Raw genomic sequence first — 25,589 nt, forward strand, 5'->3', positions numbered from 1 at the left:
GCATGGCCGTGCAGCACTTTGGAGATCCCGCGCTGCCGGTGTGACGGCTTTTCAATTGAAAAAAACACGCATGTGTAGAAGGACCGCGCTGCCCAAAAGAAAGTTACATTGCTATTGGTAGGAGCTTGCTGTGCACAAATTGTCTGCCTTGTTTCCTACATTACAGCAGTGACTACACTTCATGAACTACTTTATTGGCTGTAAAGTACTTTGGGACATCCTGAGGTTGTGAAAGGTGCTCTATAAATGCAGGTCTTTTTACCAGAGGAACTGGGCACTGGATAATGGCTCAGTGTTCACTGGTGCAGAATTTGCTACCTTTATGGACTGGAATTAAGCATACCCTGGTTTCCCCTCCCCTACTGCATTACGTTGTCTCAAATGTATCTGCAGAAAGGTTTATGTAGAGATGTAAATAAGTGCACCTTAAGGAAATACCAAATTCTGACCAGACGAAAACACATTTTTTATGCAACGTTCCTGCCAATGTTTCTGCCGACTTACAGAACCACCTGCTCTCCCACTGAACTGTTTTGTAAAGTGCTAGGTTAGCACACTTACAGCCGACTTGACCAGTGTTCGTGGAAGCAACGCTGAATATGACACGTTTCAAGGGAATTGGATATATAAAGGAAACGGTTGCAGGGCTATGGGGAAAGAGCAGGGAGGGGGCCAAATTGGATAGCTCTTTCAAAGAACTCTCAGTGCACGATGAGCCGAATGGCCTCATTCTGTCCTGTATGATTCGAGGTTTAACTGAACCAAAAGAGACATTTCCTTAAGTATGACGTGTGTAAACTGGTGATTCTGTATCCGTTTTCCAGCTGTTCAATCTAATCTCGCCCATCAGTCATATTGCAACTGAAATATTCCTGCACCACCTCCAACCTCACACAATTCCCAACTTCTGTAGTTAGTGAAGATCAGGCATATTTTTCAGCTCCAAGTCTTATACCAAATATTTTGTTATCAGCCTCCGCTTTCTATTTTTGGCTCCTCGCCCCACTCTTGTCAGTCTATGGATCTGAGCAAAGGAGAAAGCAAGTAACAGGCTGACCCAGATCTTTAGATGTATCCCTTTGATTCTACTTTTTTGTCGTTTTAAAACAAGTTCCCGCTGCCCACCTGATCTTCAACTACTTATGTCCAGGTGTCCAGGTAGTAAGATGAGCTTTAGATCATGCTCCGAGTGTAGTTTCCGGAAGACGACAGACGCTGTCAAAGTGGAATTCGGAATTTGCTGTTGAGGCGGAGGTTAGTAATAACCGATTAGTCTCTGGTAAAACAAGTGTTTGATTTTAAGTGTTAATAATTCGTCAACATTGACGTTCTGTATGTGTTAACTACCTATCCAAAAAAAGATTGATGTCTTTATTTGCTTTTGTTTACTAATCAAGTGAGGAGCATCCTAGAGGCCAAGGACAACCAAGGCTGCTCTTCTCCGTGACTTACTTCTTCCTCAAAGCCATTTCTCCCACCGTTTCCACCCTTATTTCCAATACAAAAGATGAATACCTCATGGAGTTCTTCATCTCCAAGATTGAGGTCATCCCTACAGCTTGCTCTGCCACTACCTTCCCACCCTTTTCTCTTGCTCCCAACCTCCCCATTCTCCTGTCCATTCTAACCCTGATCGGTAAGTTTGAGCTCATCCAAAACTCTGCTGCCTGTATCCTAACTCGCATCAAGTCCCATTCACTCCACTCATTGACCAACTTTGGCTCCTAGTCCATCGACACCTCAATTAAAAAAATTCATCCTTGTTTTCAAATTGACATTGTTAATGACTCTTTTTCTTCATGCATTGTCCCTCTCCTTTTCACAACCATTATCATTGCCCCTTCCTCAAAAGTCACCGTTGATCCATCTGTCTTTTCTAACTACTATCCAATCTCCAACATCTCTTTCCCCTCTAGTCTCTTTCAACATGTTGTTGCCTCCCAGCTCCATTAGCATCTTTCCCAAACCTGACTCGATTCCCTCCAGTCTGGCTTCAGGATTCTTCTCACTGCACTGGAAAAGTCATGAATTACATCTTTGATCCATTTCCTCTTCCAATATCTGCATATTGCCCATTGGCAACACCATCCTCTAGCGTGGGATCAACTGCCATATGTATGCTAAAGACAGCCAACTGTAACTCTCCATTGTTCCTCTCAATTTCACGACCACCTCAGATTGCCTATAGATCCACAGAGGTTTATAATACCGAAAGATGTCATTTAGGCTTTTGCTAGAGCAATGCAAAACTAATCCCACTGCTCCGTTCACTCCCATAGCCTTAAATCTTTTCCTTCTTCAAATATTTATCAAAGTATTCCATGTTCCAAAAGCCCTCAGTGTAAAGAAATTTCTCCTAACCTCTCTCCGCACTGTTAGTGACAATTTTACATTCAAAGACTCCTTATCATTGACTTCCCAGCCAGAAGAAATAGTCTTTCCCTGTTCATGTTATCAAAACTTTTCATTATTTTAAAATCTCTATTAAATTTCTTCTTAATCTTCTCTGCTGCAGTGGAAATTGTCCTAATACCTCATGTGTCATAGAAACATAGAAAATAGGTGCAGGAGCAGGCCATTCGGCCCTTCGAGCCTGCACTGCCATTCAGTATGATCATGGCCGATCATTCAATCTCAGTACCCCACCTCAGCCTTCTCTCCATACCCCCTGATCCCTTTAGCCAAAAGGGCCACATCTAACTCCCTTTTGAATATGTCCAACAAACTGGACTCCACAAGTTCACAACTCTCTGGGTGGAAAAGTTTCTCCTCATCTCGGTCCTATATGGCTTACCCCTTATCCTTAGACTGTGTCCCCTGGTTCTGGACTTCCCCAACATCGGAAACATTCTTCCTCATCTAACCTGTCCAGTCCCGTCAGAATTTTATATGTTTCTAAGATGATTCCCTCTCATTCTTCTAAATTCCAGTGAGTATAAGCCTAGCCGATCCAGTCTTTCCTCATATGTCAGTCCTGCCATCCTGAGAATCAGTCTGGTGAACCTTCGCTGCACTCCCTCAATAGCAAGCACATCCTTCCTCAGATTAGGAAACCAAAACTGCACACAATACTCAAGGTGTGGTCTCACCAAGGCCCTGTACAACTCCAGTAAGACCTCCCTGCTCCTATACTCAAATCCCCTCGCTATGAAGGCCAGCATGCCATTTGCTTTCTTTACTGCCTGCTCTACCTGCATGCCTACCTTCAATGACTGATGTACCATGATACCCAGGTCTCATTGCACCTCCCCTTTTACTAATCTGTCACCATTCAGATAATAATCTGCCTTCCTGTTTTTGCCACCAAAGTGGATAACCTCACATTTATCCACATTATACTGCATCTAACATGCATTTGCCCATTCACCTAACCTGTCCAAGTCCCCCTGCAGCCTCTTAGCATCATCCTCGCAGCTCGCACTCCCACCCAGCTTAGTGTCATCTGCAAACTTGGAAATATTACATTCAATTCCTTTGTCTAAATTATTAATGTCATCATCATCATAGGCAGTCCCTCGGAATCGAGGAAGACTTGCTTCCACTCCCAAAGTGAGTTCTCTGGTGGCTGAACAGTCCAATACAAGAGCCACAGGTGGGACAGACATTTGTCGAGGAAAGGGGTGGATGGGGCTGGTTTGCCGCGCGCTCCTCATGCTGTCTGCGCTTGACCTCTTCACGCTCTTTGCGTTGAGACTCGAAGATGCACCTCGGGCGGTCTTCGGCCAGGGTCTCCCAGGTGTCACTTTACCAGGAAGGCTTTGAGGGTGTCCTTGTAACGCTTCCGCTGCCCACCTTTCGCTTGTTTACCATGAAGGAGCTCCGCATAAGGGAGTCTCGTATCTGGCATGCGAATTATGTGGCCTGCCCAGCGAAGCTGATCGAGTGTGGTCAGTGCTTCGATACTGGGGATGTATATTCATTAATCATTAATGTATATTGTAAATAGCTGGGGTCCCAGCACTGAACCCTGCGGCATCCCACTAGTAACTGCCTGCCCACTCTTTGCTTCCTGTCTGCCAACCATTTCTCTATCTCCTCAGTACTATATTTTCCCATCCCTGGTATCACCCTGATGAATCTATACTCTCTATGGCTTTAATGTCCTTTCTATAAAGGAGCATCCAAAACTTTACATAATACTCTTAAGCCTAGTCTAGCCAGTCTTTTGTACAAATTGATCACCATTGTTTTACTGTTACTCTTATGCCCCTATTTATAAAGAAAAAGAACTTGCATTTATATAGTGCCGTTCACATCCTCAGGACATCCCAAAGTTCTTCACAACCAATGATGTACTTTTGGAGTGTAGTCACTGCTGTAATTTGGGCAGCCAATTGTGCACAGCAAGATCCCATAAACAACAATGGCTTAAATGATCAGATAAATGAGGTGAATTTCCATTGGCTCCCAATCACCCATCATCATTTTGGATGAAGAGCCACAGAAACCCCAGAAATAATGATTTGCGGTGTACGAACTGATGGGTTTTGTTGAAGGAAAACATTCTAATAATTAATTCCATTGCCATCTGAATATCCTAATCAACAGACTTCAACCCCTGTGTTTTTTCTTGTTGCAGGAAGAAGACAGTTTGTGTACAAAATTGAAGTACAGTAACAGTAATTCCATAAGTGGTCGAGGACCATTGCTGTTCAGGCTGCTATTGCCCCACCTCCTGAATTCATTATAAATTGGATATAGTCAATGATTTTGTTGAACTAGCTCTTCCTATCCTTCCTAGAAACAACCTTAAAGTCTGTAGATTTAATTACTGAAGGCAAAATGCCTTTGTACTTGAGACAACAAGTGGCTAAAAGTATCTTCTATGAGGGATTTGATACTAATACAAAACCACACTTCACTTTACTTTGCTTCCTACTGAAGCAAAACAACAACATATTATTTGACCTGTGGGGCTACGCTATGAATAATCTAAAGGGAAACCATGCAGAAGAATTAGTCATAAATAAAATGGAAAACTATTTAGTGGAAAATATTTCTCCCAATACAGAAAAATACACGGTTACCTATTATCTTTCTTATAACCCTTGTGATCACTGCTGTTGCCGTATAATAGATTTCCATGAAAAATTCAAGAACAAAATTAACATGAGCATAAAGGTGTCAAGAAAATACTATCTTCAAGATCGCAATGTCCAGCATTCCCTGGGGGATCTTTCGAAGAGAGATATTTCCATTAAGGTGATGGATGGAAAGGATTTTGCCGAGTGCTATTATTTGTTTGTGGAGGATGGTCACACAGCAGCCTTCGAACCATGGCATGATTTGGATGAATATTATGAGTGCTTCTCAAAAGAACTGGCGAATCTCTTGGACCTTCCGGTACATGTAAAACATTACATATTATATAGAATAGCTGTGTATATGAGTCATGAAAGGCAAGCAAGTGGGGATGGAGTAGACAGAGAAAGGTGGGGGGTGGGGGGCGTGTTGGAGAGGTAACTGTTGGAAACACAAAGAAATGAGGAAAGGCAAGAGTGTAGGAAACAACAACTTACATTTATATAGCACCTTTAACATAGTAAAATGTCCAGAGGCACTTCACAGACGCGTTATCAGACAGACATTTGACACCAAGCCATATAAGGAGATATTAGGACAGGTGACCAAAAGCTCGGTCAAAGAGGTAGGTTTTAAGGAGCAACATAAAAGAGGAGGTAGAGGCAGAGAGATTTAGGAAGGGAAATCCAGAGCTTGGGCCCTAGACAAAAGGTGTGAGTGTATGGTGAGAGGAAAGGATTAATAGGAGGGAAAGAGGGACTAAAAGGGTGGGTAGGTAGGGTGGGTTGAGTTATTGATAAAAGCCTAAATCCAGAATCTATCAGGTTGTTATAACAAGGTGATCACAAATTCTGCTTGGATCATGTTTCAAACATTGTACTGCTTTCTTATGGGCCTACATAAGATTTGATTGCTTTTGGGTTAATGTATGACTTTTGTTTTCTCATCTGTTCAAAATCCCAAATTGTGCAGAATAGACCTTCTGAATTAACCAATTAAATCAGATGGCTGCAAAATTGAAAGCATTTGAAAAAAGTCACATAAACCTTTTCTTGTTCTCTAATTTGCTCAGAGTGAAGAAACGGAAGCTGATGGTGAAGTCCGAAATAGAGTGAACTCAGGTGAGAAGATTGCTTATATCACTCAGTAACCTTGTGATAACACAAAGCTACACCTATCAGAACTTTTACTCAAAAATATTTTCAATATAGGCATTTCAAATTAATATATTTTTTCTTCAATTATAACATTATTTTTTCCTCTCTTGCCCACCTGGCCATTCTTACACCCACTAGCATCATTCCCAACTAGACAACACTCTTCAGTTTCTGCCAATGTTGCTCTTGCTCTTGTCTCGAAGGTTTTCTTGTGGACCTCCACATAGGATGGCCATGGCCATTCATAATATAATTAGAGTCCTAAACCTAGAAAATTCTAGCACGGGGGGTGGGAGGGAGAAGAATGGAATTAATACTTTTGAAGGTGTCAGCTGTGGTTCCGTGGGTTGCGCTCGCTTCTGAGTTGGAAGATTGTGGGTTCAAGTCACACTCCAGAGACTTGAACACAAAATGTAGGCTGACACTCCCAGTGCAGTACTAAGGGAGTGGTGCACTGTTGGAGGTGCCATCTTTCAGATGAGATGTTAAACCAAAGCCGTTTGCCCTCTCAGGTGGATGTAATACATCTCATGGGCACGATTTCAAAGAGCAGCAGCTCATTTTCTGGCCAACATTTATCCCTCAACCAACATCACTAAAAAAACATGATCTAGTCATTAATCTCACTGCTTGGCCATGAAGGGATTTGTAAACAAGGATGAGAATTTTGAAATCGACGCATTGCTTAACCGGGAGCCATTGTAGGTCAGTGAGTGCAGGGGTGATGGGTGAGCAGGACCTGGCGCGAGTTAGGACATGAGCTGCCAAGTTTAGGATGACCTCAAGTTTACGTAGGGTAGAATGTGGCAGGCCAGCCAGGAGAGCTTTGAAGTAGTCAATTCTAGAGTTAACAAAGGCATGGATGAGGGTTTCAGTAGCAAATGAGCTGAGGCCGGGGCGGAGACGGACAATGTTATGGAGGTGGAAATAGGCAGTTTTAGTTATATGGCCGGAAGCTCATTTCGGGGTCAAATATGACGCCTAGGTTGCAAACAGTCTGGTTCAATCTCAGACAGATGCTAGGAAGAGGGAAGGAGTCGGTGGCTAGGGAACGCAGTTTGTGATGGGGATCAAATAAAATGGCTCCAGTCTTCCCAATATTTAATTGGAGAACATTTCTGCTCATCCAGTACTGGATGTCGGACAAGCAGTCTGACAATTAAGAGACCGTGGAGGGGTCGAGAGAAGTGGTGAGGTAGAGCTAGGTGTCGTCAGTGTACATGTGGAAACTGACACCATGTTTTCAGATGATGTCGCCAAGGGGCAGCATATAGATGAGAAATAGGAGAACTTTCATTTATATAATGCCTTTAATGTAGTAAAACATCCCAAGGAGCGTTATCAAACAAAATTTGACACTGAGCCACATAAGGAGATATTAGGACAGGTGGCCAAAAGTTTGGTCAAAGAGGTAGGTTTAAAGGAGGGTCTTAGAGAGGTAGCAGGTAGAGAGGTGTTGGTGTGGTGGTGCCGACCTGGTGCACCATGTGCAGCCAGGGTGTACAGCATCAAATGAAGTAAATCTGGCCATGGTGAGGCCATTCTGGACTCCTGGGCAGCAATGTGGTCAGGTGTTGATGCCCTCTGTCTTGTGCAGCATCATTTGATTGCGGAGAAGGTTGGTATTGTTGCTGGTGCTGCTGGTGCTGATTGTGGTAGGATTCTGAGGACCATGGTGAGAGAGTATAAAGGGCACCCATGCTGTCAATAGTGAGAGGTAATGAGATCTGACTTGATGGAGACTGTTGTAAAGTCTTGCAGCATGGTAAATCTGCTGTGGAAATGCAGTGAGGAACAGCGTGTGGCTGAGGGAAGATATCTCTGTAAGATGGGAGCTTTTACTTTACATTTGAAGCTGTCAACTCAACAGCTGATTCAATGGCCACTGAAATCCCGTCTCAGCTTGACAGACCTGGTCCATGACCAGTGTGGATCCCGTTGATGAGCTGTCAAATGCAAAAGGTAAGCTGAAAATAATTCTTGGAGGCTCTAAAGATGCCACTAATGACCTGAATTGGGTCCGTTGCCGCTGTGTGTCGGGTCTGCTCTGCGCTGACAGACCCGACTTTGGGAAATGTGAGTGGTGGCAAATCCACAGTTCCGACCCGCTGCATAGAAAAAACTTTCCCACCTGTCACATTCCCACCCGTCACCCCCATCCCTCCCCCACGCACACAAAATTCCAACCAGAGTCTACACAATAGAAGTAGGCCATTAGTATCAACTGGTCCATGCTGCCGTTTATTCTCTACTCATACCTGTCCCCATCTCTCTTCAGCTAATCCAATCAACATATCCTACATGCATATACAGCTTCCCCTGAAAGACATCCATGCTATTCACCTATTTCACATTCTCACCACTCTCTGTGTAAAGTTTCTCTTGAATTTCCTATTGAATTTATTAGTGACCATCTTATATTTATGGCCCCTAGTTTAGGTCTCCCCACAAATGGAAACATCTTCTCTATGTCTACCCTATCAAACAGAATTTTAAAGACCTCTATTAGGTTACTCCTCAGCCTTCTCTTTTCTAGAGAAATGAGACCCAGCCTGTATAGCCTTTCCTGATCATTATAACCTCTGTTCTGGTATCATCTTTGTAAATATTTTTTGCACCTTTTCCAGTGCCTCTATATCCTTTTTATAATATGGAAACCAGAACTGTTCACATTACTCTAAGTGTGGTCTAACCAAGATTCGATACAAGTTTAGCATAACGTCTTGGCTTTTCAATTCTATCCCTCTCGAATCAGACAATCTCCAATTGATGTGCAGAGGCCTGTTATATCACAGGATATCTGTACAATCTATGATGGCTTCAAATGCCTGATAAACCTGTTGATAAATGATGTTGCCTTTTAAGGGGGTGCATGCTGAACACATCAGTGCAGACCTTTTGCAGATACAGTGCTTTAATCATCTTTAACTTAACATGTCACCTCACTGGTGAGGCATTGATAAACAAAGTGAACAAATGCTGGTATGAGACAATGGCTAGATACTGCCGATGGTTGAAATCTGAAACAAACAGAAAATCCTGGAGGCACTCATCAGGTCAGGCAGCATCTGTGGAGTGAGAAATGGAGTTAACGTTTCAGGTCGATTACCTTTCATCAAAACTAGAAAACGTTAGAGATGTAACAGGTTTTAAGCAAGACGCCTCCTTCTTGCTTCCACACTAATATGAGTTCTCAGGTGATTGATAAGACCAATGCGAGATCTATAGTCTCTGTCACAGGTGAGGCAGGTGGTGGTTTAAGGGACGGGTGGGTGGGGTGCTTGGGTTGTCATGCGTTCCTTCCGCTGTTTGCGTTTGGCTTCCGCGTGCCCCCGCCGAAGAGACTGTAGGTGTTCGGCGTCTTTCCCAATGCTTCCCCTCCACTTTGAGCGGTCTTGGGCCAGGAATTCCCAGGTGTCAGTGGGGATGTTTCACTTTTTCAAAGAGGCTTTGAGAGTGTCCTCTGCGTTTCCTCTGCCCACCTGGGACTCGTTTGCCGTGTCGGAGCTCTGAGTAGAGCGCTTGTTTTAGGAGTCTAGTATCGGGCATCGGAGCTGATCGAGCGTGGTCACTGTTTCGATGCTGGGGATGTTGGCCTGAGCGAGAACACGGACATGGTCCATGTCTCTGAAGCATATAGGAGGGCGGGTATCACTACTGCTCTGTCGACCATGAGCTTGGTGCCAGGTTTGAGATCCTTGGCCCCTCGATGCTTCTCCGCCATTCAATAAGATCATGGCTGATCTGATCTTGGGCTCAGCTCCATTTGCCTGCCCATTCCCCATAACCCTTCACTCCCTTATTGCTCAAAAATCTATCTCCACCTTTATTATATTCAATGACCCAGCCTCCACAGCTCTCTGGGGCAGAGAATTCCACAGATTTACAACCCTCTGAGAGAAGAAATTCCTCCTCATCCCAGTTTTAAATGGGCGACCCCTTAGTCTGAAACTATGCCCCCCTGTTCTAGATTCCCCCACAAGGGGAGACATCCTCTCTGCATCTACCCTGTCAAGCCCCCTCAGTATCTTATATGTTTCAATAAGATCACTTCTCATTCTTCTAAATTCCAATGAGTATCGGCCTAACCTACTCAACCTTTCTTCATAAGTCAACCCCTTCATCTCAGGAATCAACCTAGTGAACCTTCTCTGAACAGCCTCTAATGCACGTATTTCCTTTCTTAAATATGGAGACCAAAACTGTACGCAGTACACCAGGTGTGGCCTCACCAATACCCTGTACAGTTGTAGCAGGACTTCTCTGCGTGTGAGTGTGAGGGGTAGCTAGTGAGATGGGAATCTGGTTATGTAGATAGAGAGGGATGGGTGGACGTGCAAGGTATGTTGGAGTAAGGATGTGCAGGAGTAGGGTTGGAAAGGCAGAGTGATGAGGATGTGACGAGAGGCACAGCAGGATGAAATTGAGTGTGGCTTTGTACTTACAATTCCTGATTTAATGAGATAATTGAAACGTTTGCAGCGCTGCAGCCAGGTACCTCTGACCACATCGCTGCTGCTGCTGATCTCCTCTTCAATCTCCAACCAGGATGTTTTGGTTTCATGGTGAGGTCCTTCCACCCATTGGAAGGGAAGAGGACTTCCCTGCGTGCTCTGACTCTCTCCATAAGCATATGGAGGGAGTTATCGGAGAACCTGCGTGTTCAGTCATTGTCAGTGTTTGCAGCACTCCAATGCTGTAGTGCACTGACAGCACTATGTTACATTGACATTCAAATCCAATGTGGCCATAGCCCTTTTAAAGATCCTGGCTGAAAACACGTCATGGATGACATAACTAGACCCGTACCATTTAATTGGGCCAGATAACGCACAGGGCGGGCATAATATGCCCTATTAAGGGAAAGTCATTTTCAGCAGCGGGATGGAGCCAGCAGTGGGGTCGCGACCCGCCCAAGTAGGTAAAATTCCGGCCATGGTTGGGCTTTCTGTTATTTTCAATAGTAATTGCTTGACAGTTATGTGAATATTACCTGACATTTGTCAGCCACGTATCTGGATATTAGCCAGGTTCTGTTATTGCAGGAAGCATGTTGGTCAGGTAACTCGATGTGCACTTGAAGTGTCATAACCTATAGGGCTACAGACCAAGAGTTGGAAAGTGGGATTAGGCTGTTAGCTCTTTTTCGGCCTGCACAAAACACAATGGGCCAAATGGTCTCTGTTTGTGCCATAAACTATGATCCTATGAACTGGGAGAATTGCTTCCTCTCCTTTGAATAATCCTATGGAACCTTTAACATAGGTGGGGCCTTGATTTAATCTCATCCAAACAACAGTACCACCTTAATCGGAATGGAGCATAAAGTGACTGCGTGGAGGCATGAATGAGAGAAAAATAACTAAAAATGATGGGGAATCTTCATTTAAAATTAAGAAAAGTTTTCCCTCAATTGCCAATACTACCATTCCGAGCACATACAGAATATTAAAACAAAAGCAAAACACTGCGGATGCTGGAAATCTGAAATAAAAACAGGAAATGCTGGAGACACTCAGCAGGTCAGGCAGCATCTATGAACATTTCAGGTCGATGACCTTTCATCAGAATATTAATACTTTGGGCCCAAGCTTCCACATGATAAAAAACGGGCGCCACTCCGAGCTGGGCGCCCGTTTTTCGCGCCTAAAACGGCGCCGGAAAAAAAACGAGCGATTCTGGAGCGCTTTGCAGCTCCTTGTCTGTTTGGCGCGGCGCCCAGGGGGGCGGAGCCTACACTCGCGCCGATTTTGTAAGTGGGAGGGGGCCGGTACTATTTCAATTAGTTTTTTCCTGCCGGCAACGCTGCACGTGCGCGTTGGAGCGTTTGCGCATGCTCAGTGTGAAAAAAACATTGGCACTCGGCCATTTTTGTAGTTCTTTGTAGCTGTTTAGCTTTTGAACATTTTTTAATAAAAGTACATTGCCATCAGCACAGAGGCTTCTTGTAGCAGTGAGAAGGGTGCAGGAAGCCTCAAAGTTGAGGCAGCCATTTCCCGACGACCTCCCCCTTTTGCCGTCGGGAAATGGCTCCTCAATTTCTGAGGCTTCCTGCAGCATTCTCTCTTTCCCGCCAGCGGTCTGGAACGGCTCCATTCCCCCCCCGCGTTCGGTCGGCTCCCTCCATTCCCTCCCCCCCCCCCGCGTTCGGTCGGATCCCTCCCTTCCCCCCTGTGTTCGGTCGGCTCCCTCCCTCCCTCCCTCCCGCCCGCGTTCGGTCGGCTCCCTCCCTCCCGCCCGCATTCGGTCGGCTCCCTCCCTCTCCCCCCCCCCGCGCCCCCCCGCGTTCGGTAGGCTCCCTCCCTGGCTCCCGCCCGCCCGCGTTCGGTCGGCTCCCTCCTTCCCTCCCGCCCGCGTTCGGTCGGCTCTCTCCCTCCCGCGTTCGTCGGCTCCCTTCCCTTCCCTCTCCCCCCCCCCCCCCCGCATTCGGCGGCTCCCTTCCCTTCCCTTCCCCACCCCCGCATTCGTCGGCTCCCTTCCCTTCCCTCCCCCCCCCCGCCCGCCCGCGTTCGGTCGGCTCCCTCCTCCCCCCGCCCGCCCCCGCCCGAGTTCGGTCGGCTCCCTCCTCACTCCCGCCCGCGTTCGGTCGGCTCCCTTGTTTTGTGAGGCTTGCTGCACCATTCTCCCTGGCTGAAGCACTTTCACACAGGTAGGAAGATGGTTTATTTAATCTTTTCTTTGCTTATAAATGTTTATTCAGGTTGGATTTATTTGTATAATATTTGTATAAGTATAAATAAGGATTTATTGTAGAATTTAATGAGTTCCCTTTCCCCCCCCCCCTCGTTCTGGACGCCTGATTTGTAACCTGTGCCTGATTTTTTAATGTGTAGAACAGGTTTTTTCAGTTCTACAAAAATCTTCACTTGCTCCATTCTACTTTAGTTTGGAGTACATTTTCACTGTGGAAACTTTCAAATCAGGCGTCAGTGGCCGGACACGCCCCGTTTTGAAGAAAAAATTCTGTTCCAAAGTGGAACTGTTCTACCTGACTAGAACTGCAGAAAATAAAATGTGGAGAATTGCGAATTCTAAGATAGTCCGTTCTCCACCAGTTGCTCCTAAAAATCAGGCGCAAATCATGTGGAAACTTGGGCCCTTTGTGTTTATATTGGAAAACCAACATGTTTGATATGTCAATTTGGTAACATTGCTCTGCTTTGGGTGCAAGAACTGCTTTTACCACCAAAGAGAAGGTCGAGCACAAACATAAGGCTCAATTTTCCCCAAAGCATTTTTTTTGGCATACTTGAAGAGATATGCCCAATTTTTGGGGACCCAAGTACGACAAAATAAAATTCTAAGTTTCCCCGTTAGATTTCTTCATTTTGGCCTGGCGTAACCAGACCTTTAGTTTTGGGGGTGGAGCCTTGATCTGCGCCAAAAAGATCGGGCTGCCATGGTAACCAGGGACACAATGCGAGCTGAGGCTGCAAAGTGAAGCATACAGCCAGCTCCCAACACATTAAAAGAATAGAAAAACACATAACAGCAACTTATCTCCAACCCTGCCGGAAGGGCTTGCTGGTCCACTCGCATTCTTGGTCCCCACCAGTTCAATTCTCTGATCTCTCTCTTGCTCTGTATCTGACCGAAGGGCTTACCGGTGCGCTCTTCCGCCCCTAGCCCTGGCCGAAGGGCTTGCCGGTGCGCTCACCCGCCCCTAGCCCTGGCCGAGTGGCCTCCTGGTCTGCTCCCTAGCCCAAGGGCTTGCCGGTGCGCTCTCCCGCCCCTAGCCCTGGCCGAGTGGTCTCCCGGTCTGCTCCCTAGCCCAAGGGCTTGCCGGTGCGCTCTCCCGCCCCTAGCCCTGGCCGAGTGGTCTCCCTGTCTGCTCCCGAGCCCAAGGGCTTGCTGGTGCGCTCTCCCGCCCCTAGCCCTGGCCGAGTGGTCTCCCAGTCTGCTCCCGAGCCCAAAGGCTTGCCGGTGCGCTCTCCCGCCCCTAGCCCTGGCCAAGTGGTCTCCCGGTCTGCTCCCGAGCCCAAGGGCTTGCCAGTGCGCTCTCCCGCCCCTAGCCCTGGCCGAGTGGTCTTCCGGTCTGCTCTCCCGCCCCTAGTCCTTGCCGAATGGTCTCCCGGTCTGCTCGCCTGCCCCTAACCCAGGCTGACTGGCCTTCCGGTGCGCTCCCACGCCCCTATCCCAGGCCCAAGGGCTTGCCGGTGCACTCTCCCGTCCCCTAGCCCTGGCCGAAGGGCTTGCCGGTGCATTCTCCCGCCCCGGCCCCTGGCCGAGTGGTCCTACTCCCTCCTGGTCCCAGCACCTAACTACACCCGAAAGGCTTCCCCCCATCCCCTCTCCCTCCCCCCCCACCTCTCTCTTACCTTTCCTGCTGAAAAAGATGTCCGGACATCTACTGCACTTACCTGCATCGATCTCCTTACCTATGGCAATTTCTTTAACTCTCCAGAAGGTTTTTCTGCAGAGGCCACATACGTTGGCCTAAGCAGAACTGCAGTAACTCTCAGCTGGCCAAACTTCCACAAATGACCAGAATTGGTGTAGGTGGCTGAAAAAAAAAACTGACCTCAAAAAATCGTAACTAACTGAGTTACACTGGTGCAAATTGATTGGGGAAATTCTGGTTTTTCAACTTAGGCCAAAAAGGGCAGTCTGCTCCAAAAAAACGGCGCAAATCACTGAGGAAAATTGAGTCCATAGTGTCTATATTTAAGGAAATGTCGGGAACGATTGCAAACCCATTTAAACAAATGCAGCTGTAAGGGCAAATTTTCCACTTAAGCATTCCCGGGAAAGTACAAAATGGAAAATGTCCCTGATGTTTATTTGTCAGATTGGTATGCTCCAAAATAGATTATATTCCAAACCAAAATGAGTGAGTGCCACTCCTGGCCAGGCAGGGTTGGCAGGTCAGAACAGGAGGGTAGATTTGTGCTTCCAACATGGAGCTGTGTGTGCTGGGAACACAGATTTGTTAAAACTAGTGTATGATTTAAGAAGAGCGCAGTTTTTTCTATCTCGCCAAGCTATATGAGCTATAATCTTATTTTTTGCAATTATGTAGACATTCTTGGTGAATCTATATGCTCAAAGTGAAGGTTATCAGAGCTGAACAATGGAATATTTTTCACAATCTGTTACCCTGCGTTAGCATCAAGTGATCCCAGTTCATTTATGGCATGGCCAGATTCAAATACAGTGTCAAACTCTTGTCTGTTCTGGTCCAACAATGTTCATTAATCACAAATTCAGAAACGCACTCATTACTGCACCAGCCCAATTATTTTGTTCCATTTCCCGCATCAGCTTCTCTGAGTGAAACTGCCAATTTGTGCTAGATTGTGGGCAGTTTTGTACTGTGAACTGGCATGCAATAGGAACTGGGTTGATATTGTTCCAACTCACAGAATCCTTACAGTGGGCTGAGAGAGAGGATACGTTGATCCCGACAGTGCCGACTGGATCTAGAAATTAAACAGTAACATGCTAACCCACTGTGCCACCATCTCATTTTAAAGATATTTGAAATCTGCAATTTCTGGCTTCTTTTTATTTATTGGACACTATGAACTTTCAGGGGAAAAAAAGACATGTTGCAGAGTGATAAGAGCAGCTGTCGTGACACAATGCTCTAATGAAGTGGGAGTCAAGATACAAAAGAAACTGACTGCAGGACAATCCAGGGCATTTATTTAACCCTTGCACTAATAGTTCACTAACGTAATCCTCAGCCATGGCCACTATGTATATAATGTCAGACATCTGGTTACTTTTAATGCAGCGCCTTTAAACAGTGATTTATTAACACACTAATTCCTGCTGATTATCTTTCTTTTTTTTTTAGATGGAGTATACTGCAATGCAGAAGCTTGCCGATCTGCTGCTCATCAGCTCCGAGAGTGCAGGCTGCTTCATGCACCTTACCTGACCCCCAAGAAAAATGTCAGTGAAGAAGAAGAGTCAACTCCACAATTCCAGACTCCTGAAAAAGTCAACCCTTCTGACAACAGACGAGGAGTGGGAGCCAGGCGCATGCTTTTTAAATGAGTATGTGTACACACGCGTGTGTATGTGTGTCTATGTGTGTACATGTACGTGTACACGCATGTGTGTGTACGTGCGTGTATCTACACACACACAAAAAAAAAAGAGGGTTGGGAGAAATGAGATACAAAGCCAGGGAATGAGATTTCAGGAACTTTCTTGGATCTCTTTGGTAAAGTAGAAGAAATACATCCTGATGCAATGTCAAACACTCCTGCTTTGAGAAGTTTTCATTATTTCCCCCCCAATTACCCCAAGGCCATAAAATTGAACTTTATCCGCACAACTCTCTCAGGAGAGGAGTTCCATGTGTGGATATTGAGTGAAAACAGGATCACACCCAATTTATTTGACCAACGCCAGTGCTTACTGTGGAGACAGAGGGTGAGGTACAGGAGACCTGTCGGAACCTGTGGATCCTTACCTCATATATCGGTACCTTCAGGAGAAGAGGGAAGAAAGTTAGGGAATAAGTGTTTTATCTGACTTCATTGGTGATGAAAGTACAAACAAAAATCAGTTTTACAATTTCTAACGGATGGAACATGGTGGCAGCGTGCACCTGAATTCCTGGGCAGGTTAAGATCTGCAAATTCTCCCAAAATTCATTATCCATATTTACAGTAACAATGTAGAGAATCAACTATCATGAAAGTGTACTGTGTGATTAATATGGACTTTTAAATATGTACAATTAGTTAATTTTAATAATAAATTTCGGTATTACCTTTACATTGCAGCAGCTTGCAATCTATATGCACAGTAAATATTATGTTGGTTTATAAAATTACCTCGAATGTGTAACACAAGGAATTACAAAGGTACCGTATTGTAAGGCAGCGCATTCTAGATCACAACAACTCGCTGCAATGTAACAATCAATAGAATCAACTACCAAAACAGTCTATAGTTTTACTAATACTGTGAACGCTTAAACATGTATAATGAGAATGATGTACACCGAAAATATGTTATTTAATATATTTGTTAATTTTAATAATGAATTTAGGTATTACCTTTACATTGGATCAGTTTGGGATACAGGCACAGTAAATATTACGTCAATTTATGAAGAATTTGTGAAATCCACAGCATTGATGAACAAGATAAGGACTCATGGGATTGGAGGTAATGTATTAGCATGGATAACGGACAGAAGACAAAGAGTAGGGATAAATGGATCTTTTTCAGGTTGGCAGGCTATAACTAGTGGGTGTTGCAAGGATCAGTGCTGGGGCCTCAGCTATTTACAATCTATATTAATGACCTAGTAAAGGGACCGAGTGTAATATATTCAAGTTTGCTGATAATACAAAGCTAGGTGGGACAATAAGCTGTGAGGGAACACAAAGTGTTTGCAAAGGGATATAGGGCCCGATATTGGTGGCCTTACCGCCTGCTGCCGCCGAGTTTTGCCTCCGGTTTCCTGTCTCTCCCAGTTTCCACTTGGCCTGGGGCGGCCGGGAGGGAGGTACCGCCGGGAACCGCCCGCTGACGCCCTCTGGCGACCAAGTAGCGCAAGTGGCCTCCCGCCCGCCAAGATGCCAGATTGGTGCGGGTGGAAGTCGGCGCCAGCAGGGGGAAAGACTGCTGCATGGAGGCTGTTCTAACCCCGATGGTAGGTATGAAGAACGGAAAAAAAAGGTGTGTGAACATAATTTTAACATTTTTTTCACAGCAACTTCCCTGGATGGGGTTCCTTGAAGGTGTTCCGTTGGGTTTTTTTTTGTAATGCTTTTTATTTCCCGCTCTTCCACCCTCACTGGACCTGACTCCATCCTTGGCGGCACTTGGGCGGCAAGAGCCTTTGCCGCCGAGATTGAGAGCTCCCGCCCACTGCTGCCCAGATTGATGGCGTAAGCCATTATTTTGCCACCTCTTTCAGAGGAATCTTCTTGGCAAAGTACCACCCGGTCTCTCGGCGGCACTTTGGGCAGGCCTTGGCCTTCATCAATTTCGGGCCTAAAGACAGACTAAGTGAGTGGGCAGTAAGGTGGCAGATGGAGAATAAATGTAGGGAATTTTGAGGTTATTCACTTTGGTACAAATAATAGAAAAACAGGATATTTTTTTAAATGGCAAGGAACTTTTAAATATTGGTGTTCAGAGAGATTTGGGTGTCCTCGTGCAAGAAACACAGAAAGCTAGCATGCAGGTACAGCAAACAATAAGGAAGACAAATGGCATGTTGTCCTTTTATAGAAGTATAAGAGTAAGGAAGCTACAATTGTACAGGGCCTTGGTGAGACCACACCTGGAGTACTGTGCACAGTTTTGGTCTCCTTATCCAAAGAAGGATATACTTGCCTTGGAGGTGGTACAACGGATGTTCACAAGATTGATTCCTGGGATGTCTTATGATGAGAGATTGTGTAGAATGGACCTACACTCTCTGGAGTTTAGAAGAATTAAAGTGATCTCATTGAAACATACATGATTGTGAAGGAGATTAACAGGGTAGATGCTGAGAGGTTGCTTCCCTTGGCTGGAGAGTCTAGAACTATGGGGCACAATCTCAGGATAAGGGGTAGGCCATTTAAGACAAAGATGAGGAGCAATTTCTTCACTCAGAGGGTTGTGAGTCTTTGGAATTCTCTGCCCCAGAGGGCTGTGGATGCTGAGTCTCTGAATATATTCAAGATAGATAGATTTTTGGAGTCATGGGGAATAAAGGGATATGAAGATCGGGCAGGAAAGTGGAGATCAGCCATGATCTTACTGAATGGCGGAGCAGGCTCAAGGGGCAGTAGGGCCTACTCCTGCTCCTATTCCTTATGTTTTATTTCTTCATTCACCACTGTATAGATACAGCAGAGAAAATTGTAACCTTTATTCATGTAATGTATGCACCTGTGAGCATGCTCACATGTTTGTCGAGCTGTTGCGGCAGGTGGGAGGGCCTCCTTGTAGGACTGCTCCTGGGCCTGGTCAATGTGGTCATTAACCGGTCCAGGCAACGGGCGGTTGGGGGAGTCGTTCAGCCCAACTGCCTGCCTCTCTTCCACAGCTATGTTCGCGCCAGGGTGTCCCTGGAGATGGAGCATGCGGTGTCCACCAGTACGCTCACAGCCTTCCGCGTGAGGTGGCGCCGGAGGGACTGGAGTGCATCATTACCCCCGGCAACCAAATTTTTATTTAAGCTAAGTTTCCTTTAAAGTTTTATTTGTAAATTTGTGGGTTCTAGTGCCCTTACCAAAAGGGGGCACCTGATTTAAAGTTATGCTCAAAATAGTTGTAGAGCTGTTGCATTGTGAGTGGCTTAGCCAGTTACATGATGTTCAGAAGACTCAATAAAAACCTCAGTCAGTTGGGTCTAGGTCATTCACGGTGAGGTATGCAGTTGTGAGCCTAGTTGATGAACTGGTAATGTGTAGTGTGATTGTTAAGAACTAGTTGGTTTATTAACAAGGTTTAATAGCAAGGTGTTGCTATGATTTCTTCAGCAAAGAACCCATGAAGCAAATACATTACACATGTTAATTACCTTTGATGCAAACTTATCATTGTGATTTTCAGAAGATTACAAAATAAATAATACATTCAAACCGTGCAAAGTTATGAAAAGCCTATAGAACTTAATGATACCGGCCATATTTGAAAATGTATTTATTAGTTTGAATTACTGTATCCTAAAATTGCTCAGGAAATGTCAACCAAGCATCATTGTTAAATTGTAAACATATTTATGTGATTTTATTTGTGCATGTGTGTACATGATGTGAAACAGAGTTGAATTTGAACAGGTTTGTTGATATTAAGATGCCTATTACAGATTTTTGGTTTAATTTTCAATAATACTCAGAACCAATGTTTCTTAAACCTTTACATGATGGCTATTTTCTGCTATTGCTGCAAATTAAAAATGCGACTTAAAAACCTTACTAGATTGGTTAATTACTAGGAGGGTTCCTTCTGTTCACCTAGAAATTGTAAATAGGAGGATAAAGGTGTTGCTGCAAATACCAAACTGAAGTATTTTCCATTCATTTGTCTCAATTGATAGATTTTGGTAAGATGCAGCTTTTAAAAGCAGCACACAGCGAATGAAAGGGCTCTCATCATAAAAATATTGGCTGAGAAAAGGCCATTCATTTCTGAAAATCGTTCCCTACTCAATGATTTTGGTAAACAAGGTTTTATTTTTACAGCTTTAGAAATTGGGTTGGAAATAAGCTACTAACCCACTGAAACCAGGCAGTAAGTAAGCAATCTTATTTTTTTAAAATTATATTAAGTAATGTAATGTAAACATGGGTAAGTAAGCATTGGTACCCTGCCTGGCAATCTTGCGCATTCTGTAGATGTTGGATTTAGTTAGTCAAGGAGTACAATATATCAGCCTTGATCTATTTGCTGAATAGCGCAAAATAAAGGGGAGGAGGGGAGCGGGAGGGAGGAAATGCCATTGAAAGTTTAAAAGCAATCTGTTCAGATAGTGGAGAAGGGTATATGAAACAATAGCCCATAATTTGCAGTTAGCGACAAAGCAAAGGCGTTTGCCGCTGGCCCCGAAGTAAGCTTCTCACAAAGATTTCGCAATCTCTGTGGCGAGAAGCTGGGCGTGCAGTTGAAATCAACTTAAGTTCAGGGGAATCCCTAACGCAGGCTGCTGTGATATCAACAAGTGGTTCTAAGCAGCCAATCATAATACAGAATTCTCACAGACCGAGAACCAAGAAGTGAATAAGTTCCTTCGATTGTAACTTTTTTTTTTAAATGGTAGAGAGAGCAAAACAAAGATTGGGGCTCTCACATGGGGAAAAGGCCACGTCTGACATTGTATCATGATTTTTGTTATGTCTTTAATACTCTTATGAATGACTTCGAGGTCTAGTATTGTACTTGAGCTGTTGTGACCATAGTCCCATTTATTGTAACTCCAGAGTGACGCACAAGCATAGTGGGTAGCCTTTCACACTGGGCCCCGCAGTGCCCTCGGATGGCACACCTTATGTGACTATACAGTTAGTATACATGGTCTACATATATGACATCACTTCTTCCCCCCCCCCCCCTAACGTCTTTCATGCAAATTGACTTGTACATTGACAGTGACCTGGGCTTTGCTCTTCCTGGTTGACCATTGGAGGGTCGCTTCTAGCTTGGGTGGGTTGGTAGTGAGATTTGTTGCCAGTGGAGGTCCCCGTGGTTTCTGGTTGTGAGTCCATGACTACTCCATTCTTCCCCCCCCCCCCCCACCCCCACACAGAGATCATGTTAATGGCCCATTACATGCAAGTTGCATTCAAGTTCATCACATGGGTTTTACATTTACATCTTGGTACATTTGTTGGGTGGATTACAGTTGCGTTTCTTTTTGTGTGGTACATTTACATGATCAGTACAGGTACACAAGGACAGTCTAGTTCCAGCACGGCCGGATGAAATCCAGGTTGTCTGGTGGCGCAGCGCCCCATGCTAGTGGGTCTGTGGGCGAGGTGAGCTCATTTTGCTCGAGTTGCCAGAGCTCAGGGCTCTTGCCATTACTCCTAGTGTTGGGCAGGCCCAAAGACAGCTGATGTGTCTGTGACCTCCCGATCCTTTTCGTTTGCACAGTGTCGCTGCTGCTCCCTGGGAAGCAGTCTGAGCGAGTGAGCGTTTCGTGGGGGTGCCTCGTCTTGTCTAGCAATTCGCAGGGGACTACTGACTTGCTTTCTCTGAGGGCACTGTTGTGAGCACTCTCTAGTTTGGGATCCTGGCTGGTCCAGGTCCCGTTTGGAGCTGTTACGGGTGACCCTTCGCTCTTGGGCATTGCCGTGGTGGCGAGTGGGTTTGTGGGCTACGCCTTTTCCACCCGGGTGATGGGCGACGGTAGCCGACTGCGAGCATAGGCGCAGTTTACTGTTTCTGGCCCATGGTGGATCATGCCATCGGGTGCCTGCAATGTTCAACCGATCTGAGGCAGGGTATCGCTACCGGTGCCTCTGCTCTCTGGGGATCGTTTACTCTGCGGCTTGTCTACTTCTGTCAGGGGACACTTTATGATACATCGTTCTGGTCCCGGGGACTCAGGCTACATCATTGGGTAGCCCGCTAGACCTGTATACGCCCGTTAGGTGTTCACAATTTGCACCCGACATCGCTCAACATTTTCCTCATTACAGCTGGACTTTTACATTGGTTACCAATTTCAAGCAGTTCATTCAAAAATGGCGGGTTGCTGGTCTCCTTTAAAATGGCCTTACTACTTTTACCCCAATCGTCTTCCTTGCATGGAACCATGTGTTGTTGCTCCATTAGCGCTACTCCTCGTGGTTTGGACGCCATCTTTTCCCTGTCCATGATGTCGACTGCCGCGATCTTCTTTCCCAGGGATTCTGCCACTGAAACTGGGAAGGCGCGTTTGGGTCGTCTCGGCCGGATCATCGCCACGCAGTCGTGATGAGCGGTCTATGCCTCGGGGGCTGCACGGATCTACTCTCTTGTGTCTTTTACAACTGAAGGCGGGGGCTTGCTCTGCCTCTGAGCACGGGAGACGTCGATCGCTGGAGGGATGAAGTTTTCCTAGTTCCAATGAATCTTCCCCATCCATCTTCTTCCAGTTAGCGTTGGTCCATCACCTGAAACAATCCACAATGGTTTATTGTGCACCGCGTCATCATGTGATACACTTACATCCGCACTACCAACAACTGATTATCAGTTCCTTGGTGTAGGTGCTTTTGCTGAACCAGGACTAGCTTGGGTCGTTCAGCTTGATCGTTCCATAGCCTCTCAAAGGCTTCCTGGCTCATTACTGACTGACTCGCCCCCATGTGCACTTCCATGAAGACTGGAACGCCATTTATCTCGACGTCCATTATCACTGGAGGACAATCTGTGGTGCAGGTATATATTCCATACACTTCGTCCTGGGAGCTGCTTCTCTAGCCATCTCCTCGTAATCCGCACTGGATTCACAGCCATCTGCTGACTCCTCTTCCACGTGGTGAGTCACAGCTCTTTTGCACATTCGCTGGAGGTGGCCCTTTGTGCTGCAGCCTTTGCACACATAGTCTCTGAACCGACACTGATAAGCCCTGTGATTACCTCTGCAACACCAGCATGGTGCTACTCGACTAACATTTGCACCCCTCAGCAGACTCGGAGTTAAAGGACTCGGGGGCCTGTACGCTCTGCCCTGGGCAGATTCACGTTCAACAGTTCTGCCTGTGAAAGGCGCCATTCTATTTACAGTACTTGCCAGGTTTGCGTTCTGAGAGTGAGTCATCTTCTGCTTGGAGCTGCAGCTTGAGATTATGAACGCCTGGCTGATGCTGATAGCCTTATACAGAGTGACGGTGGTTTCGGCAGACAGTAGCCTGTGAAGAAGGGCCTCATGACCGATGCCAATTACGAAGACGTCCCGCAACGCATCGGCAAGGAATACGCCAAATTCACACGGTCCTGCCAGCCTCCTGAGGTCGGCAACATACTTCGCGATTTCCTGGCCCTCGGGGCGGCGGTGTATATACAATTGATGTCTGGCCGTGAGGATGCTCTCCTTCGGTTTGAGTTGGTCCCGAATTAGCAATTTCAGCTCCTCATATGACTTGGTCGTTGTTTTCTCTGGTGCAAGCAAGTTCCTGGCGAGGCCGTAGACTGCGGGCCCACAATTGGTCAACAGGATAGCTCTGCTCTTATCTGCCAGTGTGGCCGGATCATCGCCTACCAGATCATTTTCTACTAAATATTGGTCGAGCCGCTCCATAAAGGCTTCCCAATCTTCATCCTCGGAGAACTTTTCTAATGTACCAACGTTAGTCATTTTTGCGTGAAAGTTCGTAATCTCGTCACCAGTTGTTATGTCTTTAATAGTTTTATGAATGACTCCACGAGGTCTAGTATTGTACTTGAGCTGTTGTGACCTTAGTTCCATTTATTGCAACTCCAGAGTGAGGCACAAGCATGGTGGCCAGCCTTTTATACTGGGCCCTGCACACCTATGCAGGTGACCCTCAGGTCTCCCACCGCAGTGCCCTCTGGTGGCACACTTTATCTGACTATATAGTTAGTATACATGGTCTACATACATGACAATTTTTAAGCCTGAAACAGCTGATTTCCACTGGTGGTGAATTTAAATAATTTAACTATATCTTTACTGCTACTTAACAGGTGGGCAGATATCCTGACTGGTGCCTGCAGATGGCAGACAAACCTTCTTATCCAGAATATGTTAATACCCATTGCCCACGCTACATTTCACAGTGTCAGCCTGGTTCAGTGGATAGCACTCTAGCCTCCGAGTCAGAAGACTTGAGCACAAAATCTAGGCTTACTCTTGAGTAAAGAAAGTTCAGGGTGAGATCAAAAGGGATATTAGGAAAGCAAAAGAGAAAGCATGAAAAATTCTTGGCAAGTAAAATCAAGAAAACCCAAAGATGTTTAATAAATATATTAAGAGCAAGAGGATAACTAAAGAAAGGGGAGGGCTTATTAGAGACCATGAGGGTAATCGGTGTGTGGAGGCAGAAGATGTGGGTATGGTTCTTAATGAATACTTTGCATCTTTTTTCACAAAAGAGAGGGGCGATACAGACAGTTCTATCTAGGAGGAGGAGTGTGAAATATTAGATGATATAAACATACTGAGAGAGGAGGTATTAAGGGGTTTAGCAGCTTTGAAAGTGGATAAGTCCCTAGGACCAGATGAAATGTATCCCAGGCTGTTAAGCAAAGCAAAAGCGGAAATAGCAGAGGCTTTGACCATCATTTTCCAATCCTCTCTGGCTTCAGGTGTGATACAGGTGTGGTGCCAGAGGACTGGAGGACTTCTAATGTGGTACCTTTGTTTAAGAAGTGAGAAAGGGATAGACTGAGTAATTACAGGCCGTCAGCCTAACCTCAGTTGGGAGAAATTTATTGGAAAAAATCCTGAAGGACAGGATAAATCTACATTTAGAAAAGACATGGGTTTTAGCAAAGCTTTTAAATAAGGTCCCACATGGCAGACTGGTCACGAAAGTAAAAACCCATGGGATCCAGGGCAAAGTGGCAAGTTGGATCCAAAATTGGCTCAGAGGCAGGAAGCAAAGGGTAATAGTTGATGGGTGTTTTTGGGACTGGAAGGATGTCTCCAGTGGGGTTCCGCAGGGCTCAGTGCTGGGTCCCTTGCTTTTTGTGGTATACATGAATGATCTAGACTTGAATATAGGGGGTATGATTAAGAAGTTTGCAGATGATACAAAAATAGGCTGTGTGGTTGACAATGAAGAAGAAAGCTGTGGATTGCAGGAAGATATCAATCAACTGGTCAGGTGGGCAGAACAGTGGCAACTGGAATTTAATTCAGGAGAAGTATGAGGTAATGCATTTCGGGAGGGCTAACAAGGAAAGGGAATACACATTAAATGGTAGGACATTAAGAAGTGTAGAGGACCAGAGACCTTGGCGTGCATGTCCACAGATCCCTGAAAGTAGCAGGCCAGG

The 25,589-nt window shown here is 45.6% G+C and overlaps 1 protein-coding gene across 4 annotated transcripts in view; it reads left to right on the top strand.

Annotated features, from left to right (window-relative positions):
- LOC139274969 (DNA dC->dU-editing enzyme APOBEC-3H-like) overlaps positions 1-20,076 on the top strand; it is a 38,421-nt gene extending 18,345 nt beyond the window's left edge. Inside the window, exons 1-4 of one of the 4 annotated variants that reach the window (XM_070891762.1) lie at positions 241-1,254; positions 4,580-5,343; positions 6,095-6,143; positions 15,979-20,076. In XM_070891762.1, the coding sequence (XP_070747863.1) occupies positions 4,783-5,343; positions 6,095-6,143; positions 15,979-16,181 (813 nt within the window). In that variant the 5' untranslated portion in view covers positions 241-1,254; positions 4,580-4,782 and the 3' untranslated portion in view covers positions 16,182-20,076. Of the gene's footprint in view, positions 1-240; positions 1,255-4,579; positions 5,344-6,094; positions 6,144-15,978 lie in introns of those variants that run through there. The other 3 variants (XM_070891765.1, XM_070891763.1, XM_070891764.1) reach the window with 3 other exon arrangements.
- Positions 20,077-25,589: the final 5,513 nt, after the last annotated feature.

The sequence above is a fragment of the Pristiophorus japonicus genome, chromosome 10 (assembly GCF_044704955.1).
Source record: "Pristiophorus japonicus isolate sPriJap1 chromosome 10, sPriJap1.hap1, whole genome shotgun sequence".
Classification (NCBI taxonomy): Eukaryota; Metazoa; Chordata; class Chondrichthyes; family Pristiophoridae; genus Pristiophorus; species Pristiophorus japonicus.